Consider the following 23,955-nt stretch of genomic DNA (forward strand, 5'->3'; position numbering starts at 1 on the left):
AGAGAAGTGACTAAAGTGTCGTAGCTGACCTGCTTTATTTGGCGTGTTGCTGACTGAGAATGAAACTGGGAAAGAACCACAGCTGATCTGCTCCGTCAGACGTAGGTTTAATAATGCAGTAACCAGGTCTATGTATCAGTAGTAACAATGTAAATATAGTAGCACACATGTAGCTGCCCACCTGACTGAGATGGGCTAAAGTTAAGGACACCCCCTCCTTTTTTTCCTGTTTATTGTATTAATAACATAAAAGTGCAGGCGGGCAGATACAGGAAGCTTAACTCGAGCCACCTTTTCTTCTTTTAAAGCACAAATAATGCAGCAGTTAAACTATTCAACCATAACTGAGAAACGCCACATAAACAGACATCGTTGGTGGGCAGCAGAAGCATTATTTATATTCATTTCATTTCAGCGCTCACTGGAAGAGTAAATCAGTTCAGGCCTCTGCGAGCGCCACATCTGCCCCTCCGATAATGTTTCTGATGAAATCCCAGGAAAATCTGCTCTTATCTGATTACAATAACACATGTTTTGGTATCAGTGTGCTCGTAACAACTTGTGACAAAGAAGCATTTCCGGATGTCATCAACCTCCCTGTAGTCATCTTTAGGCCTTTTTTGTCATCCTTTGATTTTCAGGTGAATTTGAACCATACGCCCAGGCCACTGTGAGACCTCCCATGATGCTCAGACTCGTTCTTTTACAAAGCACTACTGCGTGCCGTCGTCTGGCTCCTCTGTTCTCTTTCCTGCTTTGGTTCCAGTACAGGATCTTCCCGCCTGTTCATTTGGGTTCTGTCTCCAGTTGAAGTCTTTAAAGCACCTAAGGACGAGCGCTGCAGTGAACAGGCACAGTCTAAATAAAACGGACTGAATGAGCTGAACATGTGTAGCTTTGTGGCGTTTGCCTTTGCAGCTGTGTTTTCACTCTTTCTGTACGTGGGGCCTCTCGCTCTCTTTTTTTAGTGTTCCAGAGACATTTGTTAACAGTGACTTTAAAAGTATACAAGGCCCGTCCTTCCATGACTCCACTGCATCTTCTTCCCTGCGTGTGCTTCCACACAGATAAACAGCACGTCTGCAGCTCCAGTAAACACAAACACATCTGAGCAGCTACACGAGAGCAGCAGCAGCAGACGCCTGGCGTCCCTCTGCAGCCCGCTCGGGCAGACAGGTGGTTCTCGTCCATCTCTCTCTATAGAGCAAACAAACAGCTCCGCCAACCCCACCCTCGGTGAAGAACGTACATGCTATTCCTTTATTTACACCTCCCTCCACGACCGATGGGTGAGCTGGCTTCTCGGTGTAACCCCGCCTCCCCGCACACAGGATACCTGTTGTGCGCCTGCACCCGTGCGGGATTTTCATTACAGACGACGTCCACGGCAAATATTGGTTCTGGGCAAGATGTCTCATTTCCTCGGAAGAGTAAACCTCAGCCCCTGCCTCTGTCCATCCCTCCGCCTCTCCGTCTGCATGTCTCAAAGCTGCCAAATAGTGTTTGCGGTGGTTTTTTGCACGCACATGACACACTAACAAGATGAACTGCAACATTAAGAGGAGAATATGAAGCCGGGAGCTAAAGGAGACGATAAATGCATTTCTGAATAGGCAGAGGGAGAGCAGAACGGAGACAAACAGAGGAGACTTCAATTTTCTGATAACCGGCCGAGGTTACCATAGATACTCCTTCCTGCACAAGAGCGAGCACTGATTGCCTCTCTCTACCCTTTCCTCTCCCTCTCCTCCTCTTTCAGTCCTCCTCCTTCTTTTTTACGTCTTATTCCCAAACCTCTCCTTTTCTTTTTTTTGGCTTATTCTGTCTCTTTCTGTTGTGCTTCTCATCACGGAGAAGGGCTGGAGGAGGCTACGGCTCCTCATCTCCTCTCCGCTCTGCTGCGTTGCTATAGAAACAAGAGGATGGAGATGTATGTTATGTTTTTTTGTTTCCAGGGAGAAGCAGACAGCGAGCAGTGATGGAAGGAGAACGGAGGAAATAAGACACAAAGAAAGAGACCGTGACGCATGAACTATATTTTACAGTAAAACGTTCGGCTCATCTGTGCTGATCACCTCTGCATCACTGGCAGGATTATGGACAGATTTCCATTCAAAACCACCAAAATGTAAATCAGTAGACGTTAAACACCATTTGTAGCGATGCACCCGTTTATTGGCTGACCATTGGTATCTGCTTTTGTCTTGTTTACAGCCATCAACAAATAAGTAAACAAGATGACATCACCGTGGCAGCGGTCGATGTTGATCTGTTGTCTCCCATCGGTTTTGGCATCCAGTTCCTTGAGTTGGCGATGTTGAATCTGTCCTCATTTAAAAAGACTCCTGATCACGAAAAACAATTTGAACGGGAACTGGAGCAAACGGGTGTTTGGGGCCGAGAACGAGAGAAAGGAATGTTTGAAGTGTCGCTCCAAAAAAGACAAAAAGACAACAGTCGAAACCTCCCCATCAGCACTGGGAAAGGAGGTGGAGGAGAAGTTAAAACCGGGAACAAAGATCGTTTTTCTCTCCAAAGATTTTTCCAGAAAGTCTTCTGTGCCGATGTATCATCGAAAACCAGAACGATCATACTTTTGCATTTCAATCCACGGCACCCGCTCGAGGTTACAAAACCAAGGCGGTGCACGACTGCGTGGCTCAAAGGAGACCAAAGTGTGGCTTGTGACGGCGGATGTGGCGTCACTTTTGGCATGTGGCACTGTTCAGGAGTGCGGCAACGCCAGGTACAAGCTCTGCTGTAACAGCTGGCTATCGGCCACATTTTTACATCCCTAAAAACACTGTGGATATGAAATGATGCTCGCTCATGTGAAGAACCACATCTCTTTCCCACATTTCGGTATCGAGGCGTGGGTACATGCATGCGAGTACCAGGTAAGGAGGTGCTTTGCTCTCTTATATGACGACGTCATTAAATAACACATGATCTCAGTTTCTCCTCTGCAAGTATCCGTGCCAGCTCAAGTAAAGGCTCGAGTTAGCATGGAAGCGTTGGCTTTTCTGTGCATGCAACAGTATACATAAGCACAGGGTGTGGGGCGTGCCTCCTCCTTTACCTTTCAGGTGTGGTGTGACCTTGTGTCAGCATTTGTAAACCCTGACTCAGTCCTCTACAGCCCTGACAGCTCGTCGATACACTGAGTAGAGTTTGCAAAGCGCCGCATGAAGGAGGAGTTTTCTGTTTTTTTTAAACGGCGTGAATGATGAGTCAAAGCAGGAAGCGCATCAGCAGCCAGAGAGAAAGACAAAGAAAGAGAAACCGGAGGAGGGTGACAGAGGAAGTTGCGGGCGACTCAAACAGCTGACTGAACGGGTGTGAGGAGTCACCTGGCAGGTGTTTCACAGGCCAATGACAAAGGCCAGAGCACTGTAGCACATTCACCCCTGGAAGAACTATGAAAGCTAATGTGAGTCGTCAGCCTGAGCAAATTAAATCCACAACTCAACAGGATATTAATACGTAACTTTATATGTAACCATTTATTTTAAAAATGGAAATTATTTGCTCTTCTCAAAGGAAAAATTCTAGATAAAAACCTCAGATGCAAATTTAACGTCGACTAACATTATTTTTCCACACATCTACTTCCTCTTCCGTTTTACTCCTTTTACTTCCTCATCCAGCGATACTTCCTTCCTTCCTTTCCCCCCTTCCTTCTCATGTTTCTCCTACTTCCTTAAGCTTATTTCTCGCTTCCGTCCTTCAACTCTTTTTTCCAGTTCTCCTCACCTTTTGGTATTTTCCTCCCCTTTTAGTCCACAAATCCTCATGTTTTTCATTTGACATATTTCCTATTCATGCCCCCATCCTCTCACCATTTCACCAATTTACTTCCTTCTCTCGTGTCTTGTTTCCCAACCTGTTTCCCCTTTCCTTGTTTTCATTTCCTAAAGCCTTCCCCGTCTCTTTGTTCCTTCACAAAGCCCTCTTCCTACACTTCCTTCACTTAACATCTCATTCTTTACTTTCTCTTTGCTTTCTTTTCTTTCCAACTTCATCCATCTTTAATTTCTCCTCCCTGACTGAATACTTTTGTCCACTTCCTTTTACCTCGACCACCTTTTTCTTTTACAACTCTCCTTCAACATCCTCCACTGCTCCTTTCTCTCTGCCTTCATTTACGACACAATATATTTTTTCCAGATTTCATTCTCATCAGTTATTCATTTACTTTCTAATCCTTCTTCCTTTTCTTTCCTCTGCTTCCTCTTACTTTTTCTCTTCACTGGATTGGAACCATTTCACCTCCTTTTGACTCCTTTACCTTCTCCTCCCTCTCCCTCACACCTTCCTCTTTTCACTTCATGTTTCTGCTGTTCCACATAAGTCATATCGCTGAGCGTACTGAGAACAGATGAGGACAAACAGAGGATATAATGACGCAGGATGTCAGATATGTCGCCGTATCTAGAAACACTGAGGAAACTGAGAGAAGTCTGGTTGGAGAAACTTTATTGGCGTCTTGCAGTCAACGCCATTTGGTGCACCACACACACTGACAGCCGCAGCCCTCCTGCTGGAGACAGATAGCAAGAGGAAAAGCAGGCTTTGGAGGGCTGCACATTTCTTCCTGTTCCTGTCATCGTGCAAACATTACCCTTTCACATCCTGTGTTCCTGCGTGCTCTTATTTACCAATAACAGCCTTTCCCGAGCAGATGTGCGTTCAGTGGCGACCCAGATTTGAGGGGCGGCTACGGTAACGGAGAGACCCCCGCTCAGCGTGACCAGCAGGTTGATCACACGCTAACATAAACATGTCACGTGTTCTGTTTAGGGGCTTAGTCACACAGCAGACCTCGTGCAAAGCTGCTCGACTCAAAGCATTAGAGTCACTTCCCTCAACGATAAGCCGCTGCACTTCTCCATTTGCGAAGGAACGAGCAAACTGCAGCTCGTAAACACACCCGCGGCGCACTGTCAACAAGCCGGGCGGGCCGCCCCAGCGTTTGGTGCGCTGCGGCTTGACACGGTTCCAAGAAACGTTTAAAGTCAAGGAGCGCTTCGGCGTCGCTACAGCAGGAAATGAGGAACCCCTCCAGCAAAGACTTAACGCGGGACGGTGCATGTGGGGAACAGTGTGTGCACACAGCAGCACCAAACTCACTGAAGGTGCTAATATTTACACGTGTAGCTTAACGCTGCACTTGATTAATGCAACTCGCAGTGTTGCAGCAGAAAGAAGAGCAGAGCTTTGCATGTGCAGGACGGAGACAGAGGGACGTCCACTTCCTGCTTCCAGCATCAAGACGAATCGCATTTAACAAACATGACTGATTCAAGTGGTCATAAATCTTCATCATTTATGTTAATTGTTTTATTTATATAGCAACAAATCCTGGTATTACATTAGATATATATTTGCAGTCTTACAGGTCTTTGATATCCTCTCAGTATACAATATACAAAAACAATAAATTGCTAGTTTAAATAATTTCGAAGACCAAAAAGTCAAAGGAGGAATGTCAGTTTTCCAAAACAACTACACCGGTTTTTACTGCCACATTTGTGCCCCTGAGGCTCGGCTAAAAGCACAAAATGGGTGTAAACATTCTCCACAAACCACAAGTTTTCTTAGAAAAAGAGAGAAAAACGAGCACATTCTCTTCTTTTTGTTCAGTAATATTTAAGTTTACAAGAACAGGAACGGGTTAGTGTCACTTTAAGTTTGGAGCATATGTTTAGAAGTTTTACAAGCCGTTCATTTTAGGACGGGACAGCGACCAGAACATCATCTGTTGCCACATTTTCAAATACAAGCAGATAAAAATAGATCCTGGAAAGCTGTTTCTGATTTATTCCTCACCCTCATTCCTGCGCTAACAGTATGTGGAATGTGCTCAGCACACAAATGATATGATTAGCCTTTAATTTGAAAACTAAAGCGGTATTAGGGAGTGTGTTTAACACCAGCGAGACATCAGGATATACTGACCAAAAAGCAGCAACAACTAAACAAACAGCACAGTAATAATGGGTGTAGCGGTTCCTGGCAGCCTGCAACGCCGTGAGCGGCTCGACTCCGGCTCCAAACGGAACGTTAACCCAAACAAAACTGTAAATCACACTCGAGAAGCTCACATGCACACGCACACGTTGCTGTGGAGGAAGGTTGCTGTGGAAAACAGGCCTGCCGTGAGCTGTCGTTATTCCCCGCCGCAGCAGGTCGGCGCTCGGTGTTGTGACACACAACAGACCTGAGTGCAGACACGCAGTTACATCAGACAGTGTGAAAAGCGTGGCTGAATATCTTCTCCTGTTCAGGTATTTAATGGAAATACTGGAGCAGCAGAGCGAGCGATACGTCGGAATGCAGATATGATCGCAGCACGGTTCACTGACAAGTTGTTTAGCAGGTAACATGTAAGACCTGCTTAACTGCACACACAGCATCCCTGCGACAAACTGCAAACTTTCTATCATTGCACCTCGTTACCTGCTGGATGTAGCAGCTATTCCTCACACTAAAGAGTCTAAATACTTTTCATCCACTTTCTTCCGCCTACTCAAGTCATGGTCAGCTGGAGCCTATCCCAGCCGCTGTGGCGCAGGAGGCAGGGTGCACTCTTGTACAGGGCCGCTTTTCACATAATGCCATCTGTATGAATGCACAGGGCTTCACGTGGCACTGAAACTGTCCTGTAGCGACTTTGATTTCTGGCTGAATGGCAGTGCTAAAGCTCCGAAACTGCAGCAGCTTCAACCGTCACCCAGAGAGACTAATGAGTTTGTTGCTGGTTACGTTGTGGAGGAGATGCTACAGTGATCTCTGTAAAGTCAATACACTGAGGTAAATGTGCAGCAGGCTACACACCCTTTGAACAAAACCAGCATGTGGATGCCGAACTCAGAGGGCTGTTTATCTTTGGCAGCGCAGAAGTGCTCTGATGACTTCTCCGTGCAGGTAAAGCAGCAGTGTAACCGAATCCCTTTTTATGGCTCTAATCTAACATGGCAAGTAATGTAATATCATTAATGACGACAACAACTTAAACACTGATCAAACACATTAGAATTCCAGCCTAACACTTATCTGTAAATATCCTAACACACAGCATTCGAAGCTTCTTTTATGACCTTTTAATGGCATCTGAAGACGTGCAGACAAACTGAGGAGTAACGTCATTTCGTATATAAATACGCAGCGATTTAACTGCCTGACAGTCTGTTCTGAACCAACACTCAAATTCACTTTAGCCTTCAAGGTTTTGTTCCCTTGGTGGTGTTTTTGTGTTTTAAGATTAGATTGCGATACTGCCCCTGACGTTGAGGCCATGGCTTCACTGCTCATTGTGGTCTGGTGATGAATGAGCTCAAGACGTCACCAGCAAGAAGGCCAGACAATACATCAGGGGCATCGGGCATCGGTTCTGACCCCCCCAAACACTAAACCAAACTGCTGCAGTCACTTCCTGAATAAAAGCAGTGTTGAAACGCATTCGTCCCTCCACTTTTTTGTTTAAATATATGCTTTTTCAAATCAAGTTGCCATATATTGTGAAAGTGTAGCCAGTGATTTGTTTTTCTGACTCATCAGGTTTCAGGGCTGATTTTTTTCTTATATGAATAAAAATCTTTCATATCAGTGCAGATGATTCAACAACAGGAACATGCTTGGTTGAAGCTTTGTAATTAATGTATTATTAATTCAGAAATACGTACAGTACACAGCACCATCAACGCAACAAACACTACCGAGGTTTTCTTTTGCTCAGTCACTCATTTATTTCTGCTGAAGATGCTCCAAGACCACCACGTGAACTACTTGATCCTGCGTATTCTAAGCATTTGGCGTTGACGGCACAATAACGGGATTTCTTGCCTCCTGCCATTCACAAATAAAAAGGAGGTTAAATAAATCTTGAACGCTACTTTAAATGTTTTCTAAATGTGCGTCACGTTTCCACATCTCGGTTGAAACTTTGAACCGAGGTCTGCAAATTTGGTCATTAGACGGCGAGCGTGAGGCTCTGGATGGGCAGCTTTTTGTCACTCCAGCTGTTCACGTCCACAGCGGAGCATAATGTAAAGTAATGGCAGATGAGGTCAAAAGGCACCAATGAGAAGAGGGCAGTGTGTTCGTTTTAAAGGCGTCACGTGTGACTCCTGCTTCCCACACGGCACCGTAGCCCCAGTATTGTTTTCGTCAGCCTCCTCTTTGCCAGCTCGTCCTCCACATCTGCAGACGACACTCATCGCTTCTATGAGTTTGACACAAACTTGTTCATGAGGTCACGTGACCTACAACTCTACGAACAAATGCTTGTTTGGTCGTCATTCTGTATGCATGCGTGCTTTTCTTACTGTTCTGGTTTCTGCAGCCAAAAACAACACAAAGAAGCAACAGCTGTTTAGAATGGAAAAACTGATTTTTTTCCTTTTCCTGGGCTTTTAACCAGACTTCTCACCAGTCATTTCATCTGATGTTGGCTCCAAATAGCTAGGGTCACTGCTGACGGTAAAATACTGCAATCTTAATGCACTCCAGAGTTTTTTTTCCCCCTCATTAAAAACACATGCTTATTTTTACATTATTCTTTTTTTTTTATTTAGCCAGAGAACACTGTACGAGTGAGGTAAAGAGATGCAGAGAGTAAACTCAGAGGCAGTTTATTAATCAAAGAAATGACTGGCTTGTCTCTGGTTAGTCTATCAATCTGCCTATTGGTCCGTATCAATACATTTAGCTGTTTTACTGTCTTGTTTTATTAGATACAGCACAAGGAATCCAGGCTACAAAGCACAAACTCTTCATCAGCACCTTCAGCATACGTTGGCTGATTTATTTGCACTTGTTTCCTTTCATCTCAGTGTGGGAGTCTTTACTGCATGCTCCTGTCATTTACCGTCACATTGAATCCACTTTTGCCTGCTGTTACTATGTTCCACACACACGTGAAGCTGGAGACGGACGAATAAAGTTAAAAAACAACACGTGCATTAAATCACACGACCATTTAAGAGAGGATGAAGTCGATGAAAATGTCATCTGAACTTTTCTTTTTCAAATTTTGGGCAGTTCAGTCAAAAACTGCCGCAAATGAAAAGAAAAAACACTGCCGGGGTAGCAGAAACAGCTCCAACCTGCTGACTCTTTGGTGTTAGCCTCTTCAGTGTTACATTAGTCCTCAGTCACGCAGGGATACGCCCCCTGTTGGAAAAATGCACATTCCCTATCCGGTTGGGGAGTGGTTGCTAGAGGTCGCTAGCAACCAGTGTTGCCAACTTAGCGACTACATTTAGTGAGTTTTCAGACCCTCTTAGCAAAAATTTTCTAAAAAGCGACTAGCGACAAATCTGGCGACTTTTGCTGGTGTTACTGGAGACTTATAACGACTTTCTGACGTGAAAGCAAGTATCGCTCTCACACTCAACAAGCACGGGTGCTGCCGTGGGCACCTCGCCCTTACCAAAGGCAGCAGATAGTCCTCAGGCAGCAGTCCCCCCCCCCAGCTGCCATCAGAGTTCACCCCTACACGTTCAAACCGCTAATGAACGGTGCATTAGCGAAGCCGCTGCTCCCGCGCTGATTGTAATGCAGGGTGGGAGCAGCAGTAAATGTACAGTTTTCTTTGTCTAAAATAAATCAACTCCATCTTGTACATCCGATTTCGACTAACGCTGTTCTGGTGAGGTTTGCTATGACCATTTTGATTGTTAATGTAGTTTGTTAACAACGCTATGGTTAAAAATAGTCTTCTTTCACTGTTACTTTTTGTGGATCAAAAGTTTTAAAACTACTTAAAAAGACACTCAAAAAAGAAACTCCGCCAGTGCCTATTTCAGGTCACCAATTATGCAAATTAGGCGATGAGGTCATTTAGCGACTTTTAGGACAGCCAATAGCGATTTTCCTTATTGCTAGCAACTGATGCTGCACTGAGAACCTCCTCACAATGGTTTTGGCCACCAGCAGCACTCATGGTCTGGTTGTAAACTTGGGTAAACTACTCAAACAGCGCTACGGTGAAAAGTGTGATGGAAAGGTGTTAATGACAAACTTAGGCTGAGGAAAACTTGACTAAAATGTTGACAGCTCAGTGAGTTAACTTAAAGACAGCTGCTACACAAAGCTATGCTAGTACGGAAAGAATAACAGTATAACATGAACAATCCATTAGCTCTTGCTTGTTATCTTGTGACACGTTTGTGCATCAGCCACTAAATCATGCAAACGATTAGACAATGCGCTGCTGTGTGACATCAGAGAAAGCTTAAAATGCAAACGGGCGGGGGGGATGTAAATTTCAGTTGAGGTGGAAAACAACAAGTTTCACAGCGTTCAGCTACAGAAAAGCACTGTGTGCAACTTCCCACTGCCCGAACTGACTACAGCTTCTTCTTTTTTTTCTTCCCCAGCTGGCTTAAAAACAGCCCACAGTTTTCCTGAAAGACACGACTAAAAACAATAGAGAATAACTGCTGCTTGGCTGCAGTCTACATTCTTTTTTCTCCCTCCTGACAAACTCTGTCGTTTGGTTTTCTCTGTTTTCCTTCACTTTATCCATCACTCGCTGACACACATAACAAGGCAGAATAAGGGGAACGAGTCCAATTCCAATCCATTCTAAATATCATAAATCAATATGGCAGGGAGCACCATCATTCCTGACTCCAAGTCAGATCTTTGCCTAATGGCTGCATTGTTCAAACAGAGACTGGGAGGATCCGTTTTTTAAAGTATGAACACGTATGGTGGCCTGTCAGGGAGGTCTGCTCAGACCTGTTTGGGACTCTCTTGGCATTTTGTATTATCAGAACTGCAAAAACAAGATCCTTCTGCTTTTGGGAGCAAAACATGTGACCAGCTGATCTGGATGTATACTTTTATCCTCTACTCTCCTGCACAAGCTTTCTTCACCACCTTCAGAGTAAAAGCTTCATGATTGGCAGCGGTCACGTGGTTAGCAGCGTCACCGCACAGCAAAAAGGATCTGGGCCCAAAACTGCCGGCCAGCTGGAGGCCTTGCTGTGTGGAGTTAGCATGTCCCAGTGCCTCGGTGGCTTCTCTAAAAGTACTCCAGCTTCCTGCCACAGACCAAACACGGACTTCTTAGGTTAATCACCGATTCTAAATTGGACACAGCTGTGGATGCAAGCCAGGTGTAGAGCTTAAAGAGGGTAGGATATGTTTGCTGCGTGAAAAGGAGTGCAAAACTTTTAAACTTTTAAGGAAAAATCCAATTAAAAGTTCAGGATTTTCAGTCCTGCAGGTCAAGACTGCGTCTGGATGTAATCAAATCTATCGCTGCAGAAGCATCTCTGAAAACAGGGGCACATTTAAAATGGTTCAAGATATCACTTTTGAGGCTAGAGCAGAGTTTCCTGTCTTTGTACAAATCATAACCAATCAGCTGCTGCTTAGACCTACTTTAGAGATGGTGGAGATAGGTGGCTTGGCGTTGAGGCCTGCTCTATGAAGTTGAATGACGCATTAAGCAACCACATCAGGAAGTCTAGCTGACTTTTCTTTCCTTTTTTTTAAAGAAACTAGGGGAGTTCTAACAGCTGGGCTGAAACTAACAGCATCAGTGATGTGACACCTTTAAAAACAATTTCTGTCCTGAAAATGAAAACTAGAATACTATGAACGCATATTTTCTCAATGTATAATCAGCAGCTAATTGCTGTTTTCTAATTAGTGAAATGTAATCATGTTTACCTTTAAACTTTTACACTGTAAAATGGATCTGAGTGCAGCAGAATAGGTCCTCTTTAGGAGTTTTGGAATTGGGCTTGCTTCACTCATGGAGCTACATGTAGCTAAAGCTACAGCAGGTCCTAATACTTCTTTACTGTGAGCCTGACTCTGTGTTAAGAGCTCTGTTAGCATCTCACTAACAGCTGCTGAGCTGCACACCCACAGCTCCGTGCAGTGCAGTTGTGTCGTCGAGGATCAGTTTGATCTACGTCTTCTTCAAAGATGCAGCTCTGCGCCGTTTCTTCTGTGCTCCCTCAAGTGTGAAACTTCCACGCCTCCCACTCGTCCCACACGTGACACTGCTGGACACCTCGGCGTGAGGGAGTTAGGTGTTACAACTCAAAGTTAATCCGAAGTGTAACACGTTCAGCAAGGTGACAATAACACACGGGCTCATCCACACAGTGACTGAGAATAACAGGCACGTGTTTTCATTAATATGAAACCTGTTTGTGCGACTTCAGCCGCTCACACTTTAGGATTCGCCACACAGCAAATCACCTGAAACCACCTACAAGACTAGTTTTTTCTTAGAGAAACAGGACGTCCCTCAGGTCTGCCTCTGTCATTTTGTTTGTTCCTCAGACAATTAAAAATGACTAAAAATGTCATTTACAACATTTTTGGTCATCTTTTGCAGTCTTTTTGAGGCTGTGGTCATTTTTCATCTTTTACGGTCCTTTTTGCTCTTTTGTCGCGTGTTCGTGCAGTCATTTTGAGCGCATTTGTGTTCATTTTCCATCTTTTGTTGTTGTTTTTTCTCCTTCCATCAAGGAAACATGGTTTCCAACGCTCCGACTCAATCAGTCCAGCACAATGCTGTGAAAAAATAAAGTTCCATGTAACCAGTTTATCTGTTCTAAAAGTGACATCGTGGGTCACACCAACGCACACCAAGATAGATCAGCGATGTTGCTTCTTGCTAAATATTTCACCTATAAGGACATGCGAGATAGCGATTCTTAAATGCCAAGTTCAACCTCACCATCTAAAATGAACCCAAAATAATCAGGTTCCTTTCATCTCTCGCCTTTTGTGAGCGAGATGTGATATAGGAAGTGCTTTCCTGCACTTTGCAGCCTTCTTACATAAATGTGATGTAGGTTATGCTTCTGAGCACAGCCGTGGCAGGAAGGTCTGTCGAAGCAAGGAATGAAAAGTGAGTCACAACCCTCCCTCCTGCTACTCAGCGAGAGACAGAAAAAGCATTTAACAGATGAGTGAAAGCCTAAGCGACTGCAACTGTCTACACTTGTGTACGCATGAGAAGGATTTTAGAAAAATGGCAACCACTTTAATTTAATTCAGGTGAAACCCTCTTGGCAGCGGCGCTCAGTTTCACAGAGCTTTTTGTCCTCACAATCATCTCGGTTATTTGCAGAGCGTGGGGATGTTGTTGGAGACGCAGAGTCGACGCTCTGTGGAAGCAGCCCTGCTGGAAGAGCGCAGAGCAAATGGGTCAGCATTGTTCGTCGGCCCACATACCGGCTCCGCTTGACGCTGGGCACAAAAACTCCACTGAGGACGTGCACATTCACGCTCCCGGCCTGAATAAAACCCTGTTTGCTCAGATTTCAGCCTCTACGGGGGCAAAGAATAGGAGACGGCTCGCAGGCGCACCGCTGCTGCATGAGGATTTCTGAATAAACGCCACATGTGACATAATTCAAAGCAGCATTAACGTCACACGGTAGATTTCCTGAAACGAAGCAGGCTAACAGACATTTTGTGATAAATGACGCCACTTGGTATTTGCAGTATGGTAAGAAAATATGCGGTGCTGAGTGCAGGGCTGTTTGTTGCTGAGCGATTTACAGGATAACATATGAGACATCAGCCAATAAGCTTCTACTATGTCATATTAAAACAGACGACACAGCATGCAGTCAGGCGGTTTGTCAGAGCAGGACAGAAATGTCCAAAATGAACCGACTTCTAGTTTACAGTTTTAAAAGATTCAATCAGAAAATTATTGTTTTTTAATGCTTTTGAAAATAAAACTAAAAAGATTGCATGAAAAGGTGGAGGCTTAACTGATACCTGCAGGTTGTTTTTGCATTCTCAGCTGCAATAGTTTCATGACTAGTGTTCACAAAGCACGAGGGTCACAGACAATGACAATGACCCCTCAGTGTGGTTATTTTTAATCAGTATTCTGACGCATATCCAGACCCACCCAAGCAGAGATGCCCAGACCTCCTCCAGCTCCTCTGGGGTGGACACTGAGGTGTTCCCAAGCCAGCTGAGGGACACCTGTCCAGCGTGTCCCGGGTCTCCTCCCAGCTACAGGTGCCCACAACACCTCACCTACGAGGCCTCCAGGAGGCATCTTAGTCTGATGCCTCTGCTTGATCCCTTCGATATGATAACGATACATGGACTGAACCCATTTACGCACATTCATATAGGCACTTCTTTTCTCCATCTAGCTGCTTACTGTCTAACATTCAGACTCCAATCAATGCATCAAGGGCAACTCGGGGTTCAGTTTCTTGCCCAGGGATACTTTGCCACGTACACTAGAGCAACCAAGGAATTGGCTCACCAATCCTGCGATTAGTAGATGGCCTGCTCTACCTGCTGAGCCACAGCCAGCCCATTATGGAGCACCTCACCCCATCTCTAAGGCTGAGCCCAGACACCCTTCAGAAGAAGTTCATAATAAAGTCGTCTGGTCACTGCCCAGAGTTCAAAGACATCCTTATAGGTTTGTCATAGACTGGTTAGCAAAAGCTTTTCAAACACCATTTTGTACTTTACAGAGTGTACTACACATTTATAAAAACCGTTACAGTTTTTCATTTTCAAATATTTTTTAATTTCAAGTGTTGTTTAAATGTCTTTGTTATCTTTAAATTAATATATACAAGATATTGGATAATATGGTAAATGGCCTGTATTTATACAGCGCTTTACTAGTCCCTAAGGACCCCAAAGTGCTTTACATATCCAGTCATCCACCCATTCACACACACATTCACACACTGGTGATGGCAGCTACGTTGTAGCCACAGCCAACCTGGGGCGCACTGACAGAGGCACCCCAGGGTTGTTGGAACTTTACAATTTGCAAAGTCAAAAACCAAAGAAATCCCCCCCACACACCTCCCAGCTACTAAATTATAGTTTATACAATTACTTCAAACTGCAAACATTTTCTGAAGTTATCAGCAGATTTTAAAGAAACATCTGCTGTGGCTTTTACATCCAAAATACCAACAAAATATCAATTTAAATTAAAATAATTCAAGTGGGGCCAATATAGCAGCGCTCTATCAGTATCTGCATTTATAACAGCTGATAAATGAAAATGTAAAAAGTAAAGAAGAGATGAAAGAAACACCCTTCAGCCATGTTGTAAGTGTTGATGTTACATCTTTTGCCCACCAGGGGGCACTCTGCAACTTCCCTGTCAGGAACAGAGGGAAGTTTATGTGACAATAAAATTATTTTTTTAACTGTATTGATCAAAATATCTTAATTACTGGTAAATATCTGCACATAACAAACGTTGGGAAAATGTGTTCGCGATTTGTGTCTTGCAAAGAAAAGAAAAGGACAACGTATCATTTCATCATCATACATCAGTACCGTTCTTACAAATCTTGTATTTGAGGCTACAATGAATAAATAATAATAATTACAAAAAAATGTGGGATGTATTTTTGTGTAATCCCACTTTGAACCACAAGATGGCACTGGGTATTTAACCTGGCACACCGTTAAGGACATATTCATATTGGTGCCCTGGAAAGGGGCAACTCTGATGTTAACAGTAACGTGGTAGCTTTGAATTAACCGCAATAACACAATTACACAAATAACTACGGAGTCGTTATCAAAAGAGCTGCACGTTATTTTTCTATTAATCAGCTAGTTTCATGATACCTCATCCTGTAAATGAAAACACTTGCATATAACCCCTGATTCCTCACACATATCTCAGGGTGTCACGGACTTGCTGTGTTACGCCCATGAGATAATGCAAAAAGGCGACCAACAATCAGTGTAAGGCAAAAGTTGAGCCGTGACGTATATCCATTTTTCGAATGTGATATTTTGCATGAATTCAGAAAGTCATCAACTATATTGGAAAGTCTTTTCTGAAATAATAACAGCTGCCAAGGTGTTGCACACTGCAGCAAGCAGTTCTGCAAACTCCTCCAGCGTGGGTGTGATAGGCAGACGTCCAAAGGGCCTTTAACAAGGTGTGCTGATAAAACACGCTTTGAGGAAAATGTCACGAGATGATAACAACAGAAGGGGGAAATCACAGGGTTTAATTGTTCTGCTAACAATTACAACTGATCCCTACTGACGCGGGTCCTGTTGCAGTTAATGCTGTAATTACAGAGTGTGTGATTCCTCCAGGCTCTTCAGCTACTAAAATAATGGCCATGTTGTTTCTTTTGAAAGGGGAAGCTGCTGGATTTCCTCCTTTATGTCTACTGGTTAAACAATCCCATTAGATCCCATCCAGGTCTGTTTTCATTGGCTCAATCAGCTGATTACCAGGACCTATAGGCCTGCACATCCGCAGAGGAAAGAGCCTCCATGTGATCACATGACCAAAGAGATGTCACCCCGTCAGAGCATCCTCTTTCTCTTGGCCTCCCTCTGACAGGCAGGAAGCAGCAGCGCTTTGTTTGGTCAGGTTGCTGGAGTAGACCTTCAGCTGGTTTCATGTTACACACCTAAAGCCTAAACCCCCCTCCCCCACAGATGGCTTTTATTCCAACACATTAAAGGAAGAAGATCTTAGCTGTTAATATTTAAAACCCAAACGCAACAACCCCTCCCGGAGTCAAAGGACGAGCTCAAAGCGAGAGAGAGGCACCTGGGAAGCCGGCAGGGTCGCCGGGAAGGTGAGAAGTGATGGAGGCGTGGCGGGGAGGGGTTCCAGATTAGGAGCAGGAGGGAAAGCAGTGACAGGCTGCCTTCTTCCAACTGCGTCAACGGCAGACTGTGCGTAATCTGGGTGCGCGTTCAGACACGAAAAGGCAAACAGCAAAACTGGAATGTGAAACGCAGCATATTATGAGGAAAGTGTGTGTGTGTGTGTGTGTGTGTGTGTGTGTGTGTGTGTGTGAGAGCCGGAAGGTTTCTTACCGTGGCCGAGGTCAGGCTGCTGTCCGCGAGCGTGAGGTGATGCGGCTCCCATCTCCGCAGGAACTTGGAGGTGAGGATCTTGCTGAGGAAGGTGCGGGGGTGTTTGACCACGCACACCTGGATGTCCCCCTCATGGAGCAGCTTGTATCGCATCCCGCTGCTGCTGCAGTGATGCAGGGACCTCTTGCACGGCCCCGCACCCAGCTTCGTGTTGTTATTGCTCTCCGACATGTCCGCCAGCAGAGGCTTGTTCTCCTCGCACTGGTAGAACTGATTGTTGTGCGGCTCGCTGCCTTCAACGCCGCCGCCGCTGGTGAAATCCATAGTTGTCTGTAATCCAACAGTTTCTGCTCTCAAGGAGGGGAGAGTGAGCGCGTCGCCACGACACGACAATCCGACATGAATATGTAAAAAACCAATAATAATAATAATAATAATAATTTTTTTTAAAAATGAGGTCGTTCAGATCGAGCTTGGGGGTGGGGGGTGAGGGGGGGTACCTACCTACCAACCAACTGCTACAACACGACCTCGGTTACTGTAGACAGGCGCAGAAACGCCACCGATCAGTGTCTCAAGGCAGGAGATCCAGATGTGGGGAGATTTTCGTGACACACTGCAAATAATCCACCATTTTCCTCCCCGCACAATGCCCCATAAATTGTCTCCACGGTGCGCGTCTCGCCTCCCCCTCCACCACCGCCACCAACGAGCTACTCAATATGTTAGGGCCATGGCCTTATCCATTCCGTCCGCCCTGGCTCCAAACGCAATAATCCACAGCGAGAAACGTGCGGGATTCACGAGAAAACGGGACGAGTATCCAATGGCGGCGACCGTGGGCTCCTCCGTGGGATTTTGTGGTCATTACAAGCTCACTGGCACGGTTTCCTTTTATTCAGTCTTTTCCCCCTATCTTGGTGTGAAGCAGCCAGCACTCTCCGGCAGCGCCGAGCCGATTGGTCCTCGCTCGTTCATGTGACACCGGACTGACGTCAATGGGGAGGTGAGCGGATGAGCCGTGTGTCTTTTGCGCTTGAGTGTCTGCCGAGGGCGCACGCTCGAGCTTCGCTCACCCTCCTCCCCCGTGCGCGCAGAAAAATGGAGGAGGGCGCAGCGACTTCAGGCGAATCCTCATTTTCTTTTCCCAGTTCTGAGGAAATGATGCAGCGTCGTCACTTTCCAGGGAAGGAAAAGACGATCTCTGGCGGGCTGATGAGTGCAGGCGACGGGCAGTTTACACAGCTCCGAGCTGCTGATCGAAATCTGCCCCCACAGCCAGATTAGATACATCTGCCATTTGCAAAGGCAGAGGTTAGTTTTCTGTGGCTCTCAGAGACAACTTTGTGAACAGAAATGGGGAACAGAAAAGGAAGGGATTGATTTTTTTTAAAGTAATACACATTATGTACATAAAATGAAGAAATTTGTATTTACAGGCCTATATGTTGGATATCATTTGTTATAAATTCAGAACCCAGATCGGACAGAAAAGTAAATGATCCCTTTAAGTGTATAGACTCAGCAGTTATGATAATATGACAGCAGCTGGGAATGATTATTTGAAAGCAGAACATAAAGCCTGAGAGCTTCACTGCATTATATTCCAGTATGTGTTGAACCTGAATCTTTTGCAAAAATGAATCGGTATCATGAAGAGGCTGCTGTGAAAGCTGCAACCACCAAACACCTGCAGAGGGTCAGACAAGTCCTGAAGAGTCAGCTGCATGGGAAGAACAAGATCTGGGCAATGAACACCTAAGCCCTGCCGGTGATCAAGTACCCTGCTGGGATAATAAGCTGACCAAAGGAGGAGATAGGAGCCACTGACTCTGACTGACATGGGGGCTTTCTCCCCAGATCCAGCACCCTGAAACTGTGTGCTACATGGAAGAAAGGTGGCTGAGGACTAGTGAGTGCCAGAGCCGCTGTCCAGGAGGAAACAACAGATCCATGAGTACATCTGGAAGATGGCCACAACTGATAGTGTGCTTAGTGAATACCTCAGGCAGCAGCAACCTGAGAAAGGGGAGGGCCCTGCACAGCATATCTGATAGAAGAAGTGACTAAAGTGGCTAATAATTGAGAAATCCTACCAGTTGCTGAACAAAGTTGAACTGAAAGACAGCACAGAGGGACTAATCATGGCAGCACAGGAAGCTCTGAGCACAAGCTCCATAACGTAAGATAAGTATACATAACAGCAGGGTGCAAGATGCTAGCAGGCAGGGCATACATGGAACGCCATGACATGGAAGTCATTCTCGAGTGATCGAGCGGAGAAACTGGTGATGGCTAACCAACCGTACATAGTGGTGGTAGACAAGCAGAGAAAGATGGCCGTAGTGATAGATGTAGCGATACCAAATGACAGCAACATCAGAAAGAAGGGAAGCGAGAAGCTGGAGAAGATGTGGAGGGTGAAAGTAACAGTGGTCCCAGTGGTAATCGGAGCGCGGGAACAACATCCGAGATCTCTGTTCTAGGAACAGCTAAGATACTGCGCAGGACCCTCAAGCTCCCAGGCCTCCGGTAGGACCCGAGCTTGACGGATAAAAGACTGCCTGCAGGGGCAAGAGGGGAATTTATATATGTCAGCAGGTGCAAGCTGAAGGCTTTCCTGTGGCCCTAAGAGTCCCTGAACCGAAACCTCATCTAAAATCTGTGCATAGCCTCAAAAGCATGCAAGACAGACGAAGACAGACGAAGAGTCTCATCAGCAAGAATGTGACAAGCCACCACAAAGGAGAACTGAAAAACCCAACTGCTACAAAAAGCATGTACATTTACATAGGTGCCATAACATCTGTCACATGTGCTGTGTGACTGGCATTCAGGTTGACTGAATGCCAGTCTTTGGACGTTTGGACCTCATCCTGTGCTCGTGGAGTCTTATTCTGACAATTTGGTCAGAAACCTGCATCCAAGTAGCCCACTCAAGGTCATTTTATAGGGCTGTGGCAGCGGTCTCGCTGCTCCTCCTCTCCCAAAGGAGCAGATACCAGTCCTGCTGCTGGGTTGATGGCCTTCTACGGCCCATCTCCCATTATCTCTCCCAGACTCTTGAGGCTTTGGAAGCCTGTTGCCTCCACTAAAAAAAAAGTATCCATAACTCGAAATTTTGAGTTATCTTTCTTGAAATTTTGAGAAAAGTAACTCGAAATTTTGACTTAGCACTGCCTTCTCAAAATTTTGAGTTAATAAGTCGAAATTTTGAGGAAAATAACTTGAAATTTCCATATGAGGCTGTTCTGCAAGACATAGCAAACTTTGCATGATCTTATAAAAGTCTACTGGCTATGATATGACAAAGACACAGACAAAAAAGTAAAACTAGAGAAACATGAGTGAGGTGGGACAAGATGAGAGCAATGGTACGTGGAGAGCACTTGCAAAACTATCACCTGTTGGATGTTGTTTTGTTGTTCTTCAGTGCCCATATGTGTCTGTGTCGGTTCTCAGTCATCCAGGTCATGGTAGTCTTGAGAGTTTGGAAAAAGACAGCTTCCAGTTATTGTTGTTTATCAAGTTTTCCCTTAGTTTTTTTGAGAAGCCTAGAATAAATAGACTTTCTCAAATTAAAGTTGACCCCTGGTATTCGCAGGGGTTAGGGACTAAAACCGTGAACACGTGAGACCTGTCTAAAAATGCTAAAAACTGCCTATGTTAACAGGTCAAACAGAAGATATACCTTAAGGTATCATCCTAAAAACACTTTGCAAATGCCAGCCAATAGGGTGTAAGTAGCATTGTGCTTATTTCAGCTTCCCAAAGCTGCATTTTCTTTCCCGGAAGCTTTGTGTTCGGAATTTCCACATAATTTTTTAAGAACAAAACCCAAACATTTTATTGCTATTTTACTGTGTTTACATTAATATATTAATATTTGAAAATTAGTAAATAAGGATTTTTATCATTCAAAAATGTATTTAGTCATGAAAATACTAACTATATTTTTGCCCCAGCAGAATGACTAACCAACAGGATTATGTCCACATCTGAAGGAATGTAATGAGTGCTGCAGCCGTCAGAGGATATTGTATACCTTTGGTTTTACTCTCGTCCATCAAAAAAGCCAGCAGAGCAGCTTTGGACCCCGACAGGTTTATTTTGGATCGCAAAGATCAACTTGCCACAACTTGCCAATGTCCGTCATAGATGTCTCATCCAAGCAGATGTTGAACAATATGAGCCCCGGAGTCATGCCTTCCCAGCCACTGCTGACAGTCACCGTGACTCATGTTTCCACTTACTCACATACACAGGTGGGTCATAAAAAAATGCTTCCCAGGTAGATGCTTTACATTAAGGCAATGGCTGATTTTCCTAACCCTCTGTGCATTTCAGCTCTGTTACCTGTTTAGTCACATTCATGGCAGAACTTCTACCCACAGAGGTCGTTTATCTGTGCATCATACAAATCAGCAGAAATACAAACATGTATTTGAATGACAAATGCACAGGTGATGAGGGGGTGGCGATATTTATCCATTATGGGTAATCTCCCTTTGATTAAGTGTGATCTCTGTGGTTTTTCTTAAGTATTACATTCAACATCCTGAACATATCACTGATGAAAATGATGAGAAAAAAGGCATAAAAAATAGAGAGTGCCAAGCCCGATTGTGTTCTGTGTACTTAATGACATCATGAGGCTCCAAAGTAAGAGTAACTACGCATTTGTTACTGGACAGTGACAGAACTCAGTTTCAGCATTCAGAAATACAAATAGATGGAATTTAAAGAGAAAACATCAGCCTATCGAGATGCAATATGATGCAAACAGACACATAAAAAACATAAAGTTAAAATAACAACAAAGACAAAAGAGAAAACGACCCCACAGAGATGCAATGTGACCACAAAGAGACACAAAGATACTAAAAGGAGCTACAAAAAACCACAAAGAGACAGAAAGTTATTACAGACAAAGCGACACCAGTCGCTTCTGTGTTTTTACAAACATGTAAGTGTCAGTGAGAGCAAAGGTTCAGACAGCGTTTAAACTCTGCTGACATAAGTTTGATTTTACTGAACAAGCTATAGGCTGTGCAAATGTGGGAAATAACCATTTTTTCATCCCTCAAACACTTCAAAGGGGGATCACATCTTCATATATACACAGGGAACAAAAAAAAAGTTTTGGACATGAGAAAACCTTATTAGGATTGGAACATGCACTCCACAGATACTTTATTAGGAACACATTGCTACTGCCAGGCTGGACGCCCTTCTTCACAGCACAGATTCAAGGTGGTGAATCCTCAGAGATTCTGGTCCGTGTTGACGTGACGGCATCGCACAGTTGCTGTAGATTTGTCGGCTGCACATCCACGACGGGAATCTCACGTTCCACCACATCCCAAAGGCGCTGCGCTAGTTTGAGATCTGGTGACTGTGGAGGCCATTGGAGTGCAGAGAACTGGTTCAAGAAACCAGTTTTGAGATGCTTTGAGCTTTGTGACGCTGTGTGCTGGACGCACCCATCAGAAGATGGGTACAGTGTGGTCATAAAGGGGCTGACACGGTGAGCAATAATACTCAGGCATGCTGCTGCATTTAAATTATGCTCATTTATTTCTGAGGGGCCCAAAGCATGCCAAGAAAATATCCCCACTAATCTGAACCACAGTTGTGCTGTGTGTGGGTTATCTTGTCTGGGCCTCCGTACCTGTTCAAAATGTAGGGCAGCTCATATGTGGGCATACTGTGGGTACGCCAAGGGCCCTCACTGTGGGCCTCTCTCCGTTTAGTGTGGGCTGTCCACACTAAACAGATTTCACACCTGTACTGGGCCATAGTGGGGTCTGTTCATACCCCGAGTGGGCATTTTGCAGGGTTTTCACCCAGAATTATCGCTCACTGTATATTTCTCAGATTATTCTCAGGTAACTCTACACATGATTAATTAGATCAGCAGTTTCTGAACCACTCAGCCCATCTAGCACCAACAATCATGTCAGGTTAAGAGTCACTGAGATTACTTCTCTATTCTGATAGGAGGTTTAATCTTGAAATACGAGCTGTTGCCATGTGATTGGCTGATTAGATAATTGCATGGTGTACCTAACAAAGCAACAAGTGAGTCCTTATGAAGGAGAAAGGCTGTTAAAAGAGAGAGCAGGAGCTTAAAATCTCTTCCCAAAGGTCCCAAACCACAACGCCTACCTGAGTATCACCTCTGAGGTTTACACATGCTTCCGCTGGGTCATCCCACCTTTCTCGTAGAGACCCCACCCCTACCATACTGCCAACAGTGCCTCAAAAGGAAAGCTCATCCTGTTGCGACACCTCGGGCCCTCCGGTGAGTGTTGTTCAGGAGACGAGTTATAACAGGCAGCGTTATCTGTGGTCTTATTGGAAAAAACTTCCCCTTCTGGGACTAATAAAGGTATATCAAATCAATTCAAACAATATCTGACGACCGTTTCCACTGAAATCGCATGAACTGTTTCAGGAATTACAGCCATTCTGTGCTCTCACTGCATTCAGGATCGTTTTTTCCCCAATGCCTGACAAAGATGTTCTTACTGGGTTGAGATCAGGTTACTCACTTGGCCATGTAAGACTATCCCATTTCTCTGGAAATTCACAGTCATTACAGATTGTGAAAAAGTAAAAAAACAAAACAAAACAATGAAAATGTAGTTTTTACCCTCCTAAATTAAACTAGCCCTGCAGGTACCGATAGTTGAGATTCAGTGGCCTGAAGATAAATAACAATGTAAAGTTGGGGAGTTTACTATAAAATGCAGTTGCGTGTAGGTTTTGCTGAAGCACATTAAACAGAGGCTCTAAGGTCACACATGTCATTTCCTGCATATTTTTGTGCATCAACTTCTACCTTCATTAGCATCCAGGTGTAAGTTGTGGAGGCAGCAGTCTAAGCAGAGATACCAAACCTGCCTCTCCTCAGCCACTTCCTCCAGCTCTTCTTGGGGGACACCAGGCCATCCCCAAGAGGCACGAGCCCCCCAGTGTGTCCTGGTCTACCCAGGGGTCTCCTCCCAGGTGGACATGCCTGAAACAGCTCACCTTGTAGGTGCCCGTGAAGGCATCGCGGTCAGATGTAGCGGGCCTACTTTGAGCTCATTTCCAACACTTTTACCCACGATCTTCTTC

General features: G+C 44.8%; 1 protein-coding gene across 2 annotated transcripts in view; it reads right to left on the reverse strand.

Annotated features, from left to right (window-relative positions):
• The window catches only part of LOC102294110 (c-Maf inducing protein), a 42,458-nt gene extending 23,349 nt beyond the window's left edge, over positions 1 to 19,109 (reverse strand). The window contains exons 1-2 of one of the 2 annotated variants that reach the window (XM_014338463.2): positions 17,338 to 19,109; positions 16,834 to 17,180 (exon numbers count right to left, since the gene is read on the reverse strand). In XM_014338463.2, the coding sequence (XP_014193949.1) occupies positions 16,834 to 17,157 (324 nt within the window). In that variant the 5' untranslated portion in view covers positions 17,158 to 17,180; positions 17,338 to 19,109. Of the gene's footprint in view, positions 1 to 16,833 lie in introns of both variants that reach the window. The other variant, XM_042226809.1, reaches the window with a different exon arrangement.
• Positions 19,110 to 23,955: the final 4,846 nt, after the last annotated feature.

Source organism: Haplochromis burtoni, unplaced genomic scaffold (genome assembly GCF_018398535.1).
Source record: "Haplochromis burtoni strain Fernald_Lab_line unplaced genomic scaffold, NCSU_Asbu1 Contig_229, whole genome shotgun sequence".
NCBI classification, from domain to species: Eukaryota; Metazoa; Chordata; class Actinopteri; order Cichliformes; family Cichlidae; genus Haplochromis; species Haplochromis burtoni.